The sequence below is a fragment of the Buceros rhinoceros genome, unplaced genomic scaffold (assembly GCF_000710305.1).
Source record: "Buceros rhinoceros silvestris isolate BGI_N320 unplaced genomic scaffold, ASM71030v1 scaffold303, whole genome shotgun sequence".
In the NCBI taxonomy this organism is placed as follows: Eukaryota; Metazoa; Chordata; class Aves; order Bucerotiformes; family Bucerotidae; genus Buceros; species Buceros rhinoceros.
In genome coordinates this window covers 22,707-34,214 of record NW_010405137.1, presented here as the reverse complement: position 1 = coordinate 34,214, position 11,508 = coordinate 22,707, and the positions used below count along the sequence as shown (strand labels likewise).

General features: G+C 40.1%; 2 protein-coding genes across 2 annotated transcripts in view; one reads left to right on the top strand and one right to left on the bottom strand.

The window, feature by feature from the left end:
- The window catches only part of INTS6 (integrator complex subunit 6), a 7,874-nt gene extending 4,339 nt beyond the window's left edge, over positions 1-3,535 (top strand). Inside the window, exon 5 of the mRNA XM_010133594.1 lies at positions 2,898-3,535. Coding sequence (XP_010131896.1) covers positions 2,898-2,991 — 94 coding nt within the window. The 3' untranslated portion in view covers positions 2,992-3,535. The remainder of the gene's footprint in view (positions 1-2,897) is intronic.
- Positions 3,536-5,415: 1,880 nt separating this feature from the next.
- The window catches only part of SERPINE3 (serpin peptidase inhibitor, clade E (nexin, plasminogen activator inhibitor type 1), member 3), a 21,520-nt gene continuing 15,427 nt past the window's right edge, over positions 5,416-11,508 (bottom strand). Inside the window, exons 6-8 of the mRNA XM_010133595.1 lie at positions 8,560-8,646; positions 6,257-6,340; positions 5,416-5,450 (exon numbers count right to left, since the gene is read on the bottom strand). Coding sequence (XP_010131897.1) covers positions 5,416-5,450; positions 6,257-6,340; positions 8,560-8,646 — 206 coding nt within the window. The remainder of the gene's footprint in view (positions 5,451-6,256; positions 6,341-8,559; positions 8,647-11,508) is intronic.

The following is an 11,508-nucleotide window of genomic DNA, read 5'->3' as shown; positions in this document are numbered from 1 at the left end:
CTACAAAATTTGGCAGTGGTTGAGTGTTGCTGTTGGGTGCATCAAAATAAAATCCTGTCTTCTGCCTATGGTGGCCAACAGTTTTCTGTGTCTGCTGGTGGAAAAAGTTGGCAATTCTGTTTCTGTTGACTGTTATTGAGCTTTTAATTTTTATTCATTGGAGTGTAGGAATATCTTAATCTCTCTCCTTCCTCTTCCCTCCTAGGTCAGGTTTTTGTAGTGTGGTCATTTTATCCACCTGGGTAACACTACTTACAATCACTATGCAGTTCTCTGCTTCTTTCCTTATCCAGACAAGCTCTCCCATTTAACCAAGGTTGCTGCAGGAAATGTTTCTAGGCTCTCCAGAGTTGTCAAGATAGTCCTGTTTTGTTAACTGATAGCTGTCCTTTGAGATGCCATGGAATGCAATTAAAATTTGGGATACCTGCTCTTCCCTTGCTCCAAGGATCTCTGAGTCTGAAATCAGACTTAAGAAAGCTCTTGAGCATTTCAACATCAACGTGTCAGTCCCTGTTCAATTCTGGAGGTTAATCCACTCGAGAGTTGTGAGGGAAGAGCAAGATTTCTAAAACAATCTACGGTTTTCAGCTTCCTTTGGAAACCAACTGCCCCACAGTTCTTCTTCTGATGGCAGAAAAGTTATGACTTTTGAGAGGCAGAAATCAAGATGAGGCGGATAATGGATTTTTTTTTTTTTTTTTTCCGGTCTATCACAAAAATATTATGGATGAGGAGATACCACATCTTAAGTTTCAGATCCTTTGCTATTTATATTTTGACAAAGAACTTCCCTTATGCTAGGTGATACACATTTGGCTCAGCCTGGGTGGGTAGTATTAGCACTTAAGTGTCCTTACTGAACAAAAGAGACATGGCTTCCCAATAGATGGCTGTAACTTTGGATGCAAAAAATGAAGAATTTTTTAGGAAAGGGCTAAATGGGATTAGCCTATATAGTGGAGAGGTCTTCAGTATTTCTGGAGTTGGCATAGCAATCCATTTATGGTCTTAGCACTAGCAATAAGTAATTTTATTCTTTATTCTCTGATGCATCGTCTGGAGTAAAACCTGACAATTCTCTGAATGAACCAGCTTCTCAGTATAAGAAATTCAATTCCTTTTTATTTATTCTCCCATTTAAGAGCTTGGAGCTACTAGTACTCATAGCAAAACCCAGAGTGTGCACCTAGACGAAAAGCTGAGCGATACCCACTTGTGATAGAAGTGCTGGCAAGAATTAGTACAACCAATATCAAAATAATAATGATAATCAATAGCTCGAACTACTCAAGGGAGTTTTATTATTAAGGGTACTAATTCCTAGCAGAGTGAACAGTTGAATTAGAGTCAATGCATAATTCTGTTAATTACAATATTAGTTAATGTGCATTGTTTCTGTTGCCTTGGAAAAATTGTTTGCTGAAGGGTTCAGCATTTGGAAAAGATCTTTCAGTGAGATGTACAGAAGGGCTTGACATAGTGCACTGTAAACCTGAGTTCGTGTGCCAACAGTAATGTGAGAATAGTTAGCAATGCATTTTTTCCTCATTTTCTGCCAGGTTTTAAGTTTCTGTGAAATGTCTGCTTTTAACTTGTACAGCCGCTTCTGCAGGGCTTGAAGGCATTGCTCAGCCACTAGCACAGAATATGAGCATGTTAAATTTTCACTAGGATTGTTCTATAGTAGAGTGCTTTGCTATTAGCTTAAGTTGATGTTTTTACTAGAGGGAATGAGAAGGAATAATTGTCTATTTTCCAGGTTAATACTTTTCAACAAGCAGGGAATACTTATGAAAGCAAAGAGAAAGAATGGAGGGGAAGCCATACTTGAAGTGTGGGGTTTCTGTGGGATTACTGAGGAGAACTGTGGTGAGAAGAATGGGCAAGGGTCCATGAGTATTCAATGAGATAGGAAGTGGTTGGGAATGGGAGCTTGTTTCCCCATAGTCAAGCTGGGATTGTGGGGAGGTCTGTGGTCTGGGAATTAGGGCAGATGCCATGTTTCTGTGAGCCAGGATCATGGACTGGGAGGCCTGGCCACAACTAGAGGCTTTTGCTGGGGTTTGGTAAGGTTGTAGGACTGAACTCTGTGTATAGTTCAGAGTAGTACCAAGTTGAGTTCCATTGCTGCTTATCTTTGAGTGTGTGTACGGCTGCCAAAGCAGCAGTCAGAAGAGACTTCTCGGATGTGGAAGTGTCACAAGGGGGAGGGCTAGCTGGGAACAGCAGGGGGTTGTGTGTGCCGAGGCAGGGGTGTAAGCAAAGGTGACAAAATGGTCTGCTGATCAAATTTATGTAATCAATTTGGAATAGAACTGCAGAGACTCCAGTTATGGATTACGTCTGTATTTTCTTTAATTTCTTTCTCAAACTTTTAATTTGTATTTTCAGGAAATCTCTGCACTGTGTAATGAGTATTCCTTCACCAGTACCAACCTCACTTAACTTTTGTAAACGCTCCATGATAGCATGCAAATAATCCCTAAAAGCCATTTCCATCTGTAGGATTTATAGTTCTTTTGGCATATATTTTGTCTCTGTACTTCAGACCTTCACTTCTGGTAGCAGCAAACACTGAACTCCCTTTTTCCTGGCTTTCTGAGGGGTGTGTGATGTTCAGCAATGTGCTAGAAAAGGCTGTAGTAAGCACGGTTTTGTATTCTCTCATTAAATGGAAAAAGAAGTTAGCAGTTTACCAGAACTTTAGGAGACCGTGTATATACATATGTTGAGCTATATAGATACCTCATCATGCACTGGACCTAAATTAATAACTAAGATTTCCAGAGTTTTGTGAACAATAAACAATAAAAACAGTAAACAATAAAAATTTAGTGAACAGTGTTTCTTGTATTACTGTGTGCATCCATTATTATGCTTTCTTTTAAATACAGGTTTAAAAAACGAATGCTGATAGAACAGCTTGAGAGTTTTCTGGAAGAAATCCATCGCAGATCCAATCAGGTCAACCATATCAACAGCAGCTAAGAAACAACGCACATCAAAGAAAGCCACAGCAGGGCACTGCTGTCCTTACTTGCATTCATTTTTGACATGCACTCTGATCTCAAGTTCCTGTACCTGAAAGAATGAGAAGCTGCTCTATAAAATGATGAGAAAAGTATCCATCATCTTTTTTTTCACTTCTGTTATTTTTGTAATGTGAAAAATACTACAAAAACATTTTATTTAACTAAATGGAGAACTTCTTGCTTGTCATGGACTTAAGTGTCACTTTCCCTCAGGTTCTATTTTTTCTTAATCCAACCTTCAAAACTGTCACCTCTTAAGGTTGAACTTTGCCAAAAAGTTGCTTTGTAATTTTCAAAAAAGAAAAAAAAAAAGCACATACATTAAACAAGGTAATGTTTTGTATATACAGTTATTTTGGATATATTATTGTAAGTTGTATAAATGTATTTTGAAAAATATTTAAGAAAAGCACTTTTGTTATTCCATCAATAAAAGCTCTATTTTAATCGTTGTGTAGGATTGTGTACAGTTTTTATTGGAATGGTTCATTTTGCCTTCCCTTTCCACAGCTTATACGTTCTAGTATCAGTGTTAAAGAACGAAGAGCAGTTTTATATCACTGAATATTCTGTTCTTATTCAGAGAATGAGTGAAAGGAAGCCAGTACTGAATTGTAGCTATTATAGGATGGTAACTTGTGGCCTTGCATACTGAACGAAGTGCTGTCCCGCGTGCACATCCAGAATAATGACAAATCCACAATTCAAATACATATAATATAGCCTTTAATTTCAGTGAAGGAAAGCTCACCGTAGGAGGAAAGGAAGACAGTGTATTTGTCTAGTGTTTACTGTGAAGGATTTGTAACTCTTCCTATAAAGAGTACTGAACCTGTAAATGAAAACAGTATTAACATTACTTCAGCTTGGGACTACATTTCCAAAGTGCAGTTTAAATACATAAATTAAGCTTAGAACTAGCAGATCTGTGATCATTTGTTGCTTGTATGGAAAATCAAGTGCAATTGCAGGCTTGCCTTAGAATATTTTCAGCACTTCTGTATTAAGAACAAAAAGGCCTTTCCAAATTGTTGGTAGCCCAAATCAGAAATTTGCCAAAATCTGAAACTTACTCAGACCATTGGCTGAAGATTCACTTCTGAACTGAGAAAAACAGAGCCTAAATCTATTCCTTTGTGTTGATACTGTAGTTACAGAAGAGATTATTACAACCCACTGCCTCAGATTCAATGAATTTGTGGTTCATTTGTTTGTATTGCCATTATCTTGTCTGTCCTTCAAAAGGAATGTGTTCAAACCTGAAACTTAGATTAAAAACTCCTGAACTTTTTCAATTATTTCAGGCAGAACTATGCTATTTTAAATATTGAAAAATATATTTCTGCTATTACCAGAAGACTGATGCAATGAAGACTTTTGGTCTATGTAAAGATTCATTGTGAACTTTATGGGGATAGTAAGTTTTACGTATCTCTAGTTAGGTTAATAAAATGTATTAAAAGCAGACCTTGTTTACCTGTTGCCCTTCTCATACCTGAGTAACTTCAGCCACTAAGTCTGGACAAACAAAGTGACTGAATGTTTTCAGTTTACACTTTTTGCATTAAAAAGCTTAAATTATAACAATGTACTTTTGAATAGCTGGAAGATATATATTTTGTTATAGTTCTATAAGATGCTGTTTTACAATCTGATTTGCTTCCTGTTTATATGAATTATACTATAAACTGAGCAGTTTTATTAACTGAAATAAGTTTATTCTTAATTCAGAAGAGTCTATGGCTCAGGTTTCATAAATCAGCTTTCAGTGCCTTTTTTTTATCCTGCTTTTGCCAAGTAAAAATACTTTTTTTTATTCATTGAATGGTAATGATTGCCAAAGTGTATTTAAAAAGAAACCACCACCAAGGTAGTGCTTTTCTCTTTAAAAAAGATGTGTTTGCATTTTTGTCGAAAGATGCAGGTTGTTAAAACAGAATGTTACATACACAGGTATTCACTGACGAAGAGAACAGTCTTGTTGCTTGGAAGCAGATAAGAAAAATTATGCTCTTTGGTTGTATTGCCAAGTCCCAGTGTTTTACCGAACCCTATAAATGGCTCTATGTTCCCAGAAAATCTAAATGGATGTGACCCCAGTTAAAAGAGAAACTTGGTGGTTTGAAGGATTTTTAGGAAAATACTTCAGGTGCAAATTTACTGCACTGCTGATGATGGTAGGAGTTGCTGGAGATGGCCTGATGCTTCGGAGGACCAAACACGTGCTAAACGGTGCATAATGCAGTTCTTTATAATTGCCAATGAGCTGTATGGTATTTTCCTTTGGCAGAGATCCTGTAGTAATTGATGTGACTGGACATCAGAAATGAGACATACAGTCTAATACTGAAGCAAAGGAGCACCACGATGCTTCACTCTTTCAGACGTGCTCTGCAATTTTGTCTGTGGCAGGGACTGGGGAATTTCGCTCACAAGAAAAAGAGTTACCGGTTGCAAAAGAAATGTGTTTTTTAATAGTACTTGCAAAAGTGAAGATTCGGGTTAGGTTTTTTGCAGAGCTAAGTTACCTGATTACATACAGTGAATATCCATGGCTTTTTGATAACCTGAATGTCTTGTGACAATACTTAGTGAAGAGTCCAAATGTGTGAAACGGCAGTCCTCCTGAAGGTGGAGGTGTCTGAGATACAAGGGAAGAGAAACATGCTTGTGCACACTCCGAGCTGTAGCTGGGCAAAAGCATGTTGGTCTCTTCAGAATTTCTGAGCTATGCCGCTAGAAGCTGCTGAGGTAGAGATTGATATGGGGAGTTTCAGGCCCTGGAGTCCTGGTGCCTACAGGCAGGACTCATTTATAGGGGAAGATTTGTGTTTTCTTTAGATACTAATCCAGCTGATCCAGTGCATTTGTAATTTAAATTGCCCTGTGGAGGCTGGTCCCTAATCCTTGGGCATTTAAGTCCTAGAAGGTCTTTCCAGGGCCTATAATTAACAGTAGAAATCTTTTTGAGCATGTACTGCATATATATATATATGTGTGTGTGTAAGAGGCTCATCTGGCATCCTTGACTTTTATGATTATTGTGCATTCTTTTTAAAGAAATTAAACTCTATTATTTGTGGTTTAAAGACCATAAACTGTTTCTATGGTTGTTGGCATTTCCTGGTCTGATGAATGGCACAGTATTTACAAAGAAGCTGTTAACTGATTTCAGTGTTACTTGTGAAGGATTCTACTGCTGAAACAGAGAGCGGGCGTACCTGTGTTAGCTTGTCTCAGGAAAAATGTGAAAGGTCTGTCTGCTTTGAAAACAGGCGTTCGAGATCTTTTTAGTAATACCATTGCTGTAATGCAACAAAGAAAGCATTAGTAAGATGTGTCCGTGTTCATTCCCTTTTCTGTACAGGGCCCTCAAGCTCTGATGATTAGTACCTCAAGTTTTGAGTTGCTTCTCTGCCTTAAGAATTAAACAACAATTTTATCCAATAGTGAAATCAGTCTGGGTGAATGAACAAGTGTTGCGAGACTACGTGCAGGTAGTTCATTTGTATTTCATTGCTGAAGTGAGTCCATCGGGCTTTGGATTTCAAAGGCAATGTGATTTTTGTTGTTACCACGGCCCTAACTGCCGAAGTCATACCATGCTATTGCCTCGTTAGTTAGCCAATTCCTAACTATGCTGTTCTGTAAAAAAGATAAGCAAGAAACCAATTCCTTTTCTAAATGGGAGACAAACAGCAGAGAAATAGCTATGTCATCTTGTAATTTCTCTGTGAGAGATCTTCACAAAACCGAAGTATCCTCGGTCTTTGCCCTCTCTGTGAGTTAATTATTAGGTTAAATAAAGAGTCCTTAAGAATTGTGATGACTCAGCTATTATTAAAATACATCTTGTTTAAATAAATTCTTCCTTGTAGCTATAGAGTATTAAGAATACATTGTAAAACAACCCCCCGCTGCCCCCCCCCCAAATCTACAAAAAAAAGCAGATTTGGATTTTTTTTTTAACAAGCAGCTAAAACAATGGAACTCAACTGAAAATTTCAGTAAGACTCAGTAAAATTAGTTTGAGTGGCACTATTTCAGTGCTCTAAAAAAAGGTGCCTATTTCAGTTTTCAAGCCCCAGTGTGACTCGATCCAGAGCTTTTAAAGTAAGCAATGAACGTAATTACACCTTTTAAAATCAGGTTCTTAGCTTGGTCTGACTGGAGTTAAGGGGAGTTTTGGCACTGGTTTCAACAGGATAGAAGTCTGATGTCTGATTGCTATTACCATTAGTCTTTGGTATGTAATTGAAGCCACCTAAAAGCTTTTATTTTCTATGGGAATTACCAGAGAAATTACTAAAAATACTAATGCCCCAGTAGAGATTAAAATTGTCATAAAATTTAAACCGTACAACTCTGCAGAAAGGTTAACTTAGTTACGTCGAATTTTCCCTGTACACCCACATATGTACAGCATGTGTCCTATTCAGAGTCGTTGCTAGAGGAATACTACACCACACTAGCTGTGCTCAGGTTCCTTTTGACATTGTGGCCGTGGGATGTCTGCAGCAAGAGAAAGCGCGCCTCACAGAGCAGCCCAGCATCGCGGGCACTGCAGTGAGATGCACTGAGGTGCTGTCCCTACATGCCTCTTGGATTTCTTCCTGAAAGCAAGGAGGAGAAATGGGGGAGACCCAGATCTTGCCCTGATCTGCAGTCAAGGACCACCAGCGTTTGCAGTGTGCACATGGAGCACATCTACAGTTGGCACTGCCCAGGGAAGCAGGAAGACGAGATGTGGTTAATGATCGCCCTTCTGCTGTGATGATGTTTGAGCAGCTTGAAGACACATTCAGCCTCTCAAGAGAAGCAAGCAAGTGGCAGTAATGCCTACGTGATCCACCCAGGGATCTAGGCCTTCCATTGCCTTTCATGCTGACTTGTAGCACGTCTGGAGCATCTGAGGCTTCCAAAAGGGAAGCAAAAAAGCAGAGGCCTTCTTTGACGCTCATGTGACCAAAAAAAAAAAGTGTATGTGTGGATTGCACAGCTCAGTAATTTTAGCCCCGGCTTCTCCCACGGAAGTGATCTGTTGGCAGAAGCTACTGCATGTGAAGGTCATGCTTTGAAGTGTGTAAGAAGCAAGCCTGTCTTCATCTTCTCGAAGACAAAACTTCCCCGTCATTACCTTCAATGCTGTCACAGAGATTATCATCAAAAAACCAACCCGCTAACAGTTCAGGAGCTATAGGTAAAATGTTAGTCACCTTCTTCCATTCTCTTGCTTTTGTGATCTCAGCAAACAGATTTAACTAACAGAAAAGTGGTTTATTTTCTCGAACTGGATTTTCCCTAGGCTGGTAAAACTGGTTTTGACTTGTTATGTGGTAGTCTGAGATAAAAAAATCAGGGTTCTTACGAGCAATTATAAAGGCAAAATGGGTGTGTTTAAATAAAAAAGTTTAAAGTTAGGTATACATTTTAATGCTACCATTTTTTTTAATAAAAGACTAGTAGTTGTTTCTGTAGTGATACGCTCCAGAAGTAAGAAGTAAACCCTGTATATTTGTTTTACCTGTAGCTCCTGATGCCTTTGTACCATCTTCTGTTATTTCAATCTCTGCTTTGTGAATAGCTTCTGAAATGTAAAGACTATCTTGCTCTGCAAAATCCCCAGAAATTAATAGTTATTCTCCAAATTTCATTGCAAACAATTTTTAAAAATTCAGAATCATTTACCTTTTTTTCCCTGCAGAATCTAAGGATCACGTAACTGTCACATACTTCAGCTGGATAATTAATTCAGTGACTGAAACTGAACTGCCTAGAGGCTGGCGAGGCTAAAGGATTCCAGTCCTTTGGTATTGAGGTGGAACAGCAGTAACTGCATCATCACCTGATGCAGTGGTGTATGCCTGGTTGCCGTAAGTAGTGGATAAATAGTGGTGTATGCCTGGCCTCTATTCTGTTCTTTAAAAATGAAACAGAAGTACCTAAGACAAGATAGCACTGCTTACAAATTACTTAATGCTTAGTAGAAGGAATATAATTTTAGACAATGTTTAGCTTTCAAGAAATTTACTGCAATAATGTGAAGTACATGCTCTCCACCTTACTACACATGAACTGATGCTGAATATATGTCACATTATTAGCTTTTCTTCTGTTGGAAATTGCTTTCATTGGTTCCTTCAGCACATCATGTTCAGAAAGACAGTGCAGTATTAACCTGCCTTTCAGTTGCTTTTTCTGTATCTGGCTTCCACATTAGATCCTCAGTTCTGATGTTGACACGACTCGTGATTTTTCATATGTATGCCTAATATGGAGGAGTGTTAGACAGTCTGAATATCTAAGCTAGCTTAATCCTTACCTCTGTGCCTGGGAAGATCATGGAACAGATGCTCCTAGAAGTTCTGCTAAGGCAAATGGAGGATAGGGAGGTGGTTTGGGACAGCCAACATGGCTTTGTCAAGGGCAAGTCCTGCCTGACCAACCTAGTGGCCTTCCATGATGAAGTGACTATATCAGTGGACAAAGGGAAGAGCTATGGATGTCGTCTAACTGAACTTCTGTAAAGCCTTTGACATGGTCTACAACATCCTTCCCTCTAAATTGGGAGAGTTATAGATTTGGTGGGTGGACTGCTTGGTGGATAACTAATTGGTTGGATGATCGCATCCAGAGGGTAGTGGTCAGTGGTTCAATATCCAGCTGAAGATTGATGACAAGTGGTATCCCTCAGGGGTCCATCCTGGAACCAGTGCTGTTTAATATCTTCATCACTGACATAGACAGTGGGATTGAGTGCACCCTCAGCAAGTTTGCCCATGACACCAAGCTGAGAAGTGCAGTTAAAGTGCCTGAGGGATGGGATGCCATCAGAGGGACCTGGACAAGCTCAACAAGTGAGTCTCTGTGAACCTCGTGAGGTTCAACAAGGCCAAGTGCAAGGCATTCCACCTAGGTTGGGGCAATCTTCAGTATCGATACCAGCTGGGGGATGATGTCATCGAGAACAGCCCTGTGGAGAAGGACTTGGGATTACTGGTGAATGAAAGGGCTGGACGTGAGCTGACAACGTGTGCTCGCAGAAAGCCAACTTTATCCTGGGCTGCATTGGAAGAGATGTGGCCAGCAGGTTGAGGAAGATGATTCTGCCTCTCTACTCCACTCTGGTGAGACCTCACCTGGAGTGCTGTGTCAAGCTCTGGAATCCTCAGCACAAGAAGGACAGGAACCTTTTGGAGAGGGCCCAGAGGAGGGCCACAAAAATGATCAGAGGGATGGAACACCTCTGCTACAAGGACAAGCTGAGGTAGTTGGGGCTGTCCAACCTGGAGAAGAGAAGGCTCCAGGGAGACCTTATTGCAACCTTCCAGTAGTTAAAAGGGGCCTATAAGAAAGATGGGGACAATATTTTTAGCAAGGTCTGTTGTGATGGGACAAGGGGTAATGGTTTTAAACTAAGTGAAACACTGGCACAGGTTGCCCAGAGAGGTGGTAGTTGCCTTATCCCTGGAAACACCCGAGGTGAGGTTGGATGGCGCTCTGAGCAATCTGATGTGGTTGAAGATGTCCTTGCTCACTGCAGGAGGGGTCAACTAGATGACCTTTTAAAAACATCTCTTCCAAACCAAACCAAACCGTTCTATGATTCTGTGAATGTTATGGACTCATCTCAGTTTGAGCTGGTTTTTTTGGAACAGCATGACCTCATATGCAGGTAACTTAGTGCATCTTGATTTTATCTGTCTAAGCACATCCTTTGTCACAGAGCGCGGCTTGCTTGATGGCCCAAGTGCCTCTTGACTTTCATGTGAATCATAGATCCTGCTTTCAGATGAGCAGTGAAGTTCTCTAGGAAAGAATCACTCCTGAGAACATAAACTTGGGCAAGATGATGCTTAAGGGCATTTCTGCTACTGACTAATCATCAAGATCCGCTTTTTAGTGTGGGGCAGAGGGAACAAGATTTTGACTGTGTGTGTAGTGGCATAAACCTCCAAGAGCTGTGACGTCCTCAAATTTCTGCTGATGGAGCCAGCTGCACTCTGACCCATTTCCACTAATGACCAGTGGTGGGAGTTGGGTTCAAGCTACAGAAAAGCATCGCTTTGATATAGGAACATCTTTAGAGTCAGATAATGCATGAGGAAGGCACCGTTGGGTTACTTTAGGGAAGACAGCATGACTCAGATCTGTGTTCCTGACGGAGAGAAGCAGATCTCTTGGCAGTGAGTAGGAATGCATACATTTGACTGCCTCTGACTGCAGAGGGAGCCTTAAGTCCACTGTGAATACCCTCTTCTCCCTCATTTCTACCCATGTTTCCCTATTCTTTCATCTTTATGGCTCTTTCCCACTATATAGACAACAGTGGATGGAATTGCTGAATGGGAATTACGAGTCTGAGAGGTCTGCAGGTTGTGGTGGAAAACAAGGTTACGTGGTGAGAGCAGAAACTAATTCAGTAGGGACAATGAATGAATTGAAGTACTGCTGGAAAGGAAATTGGAGAAAA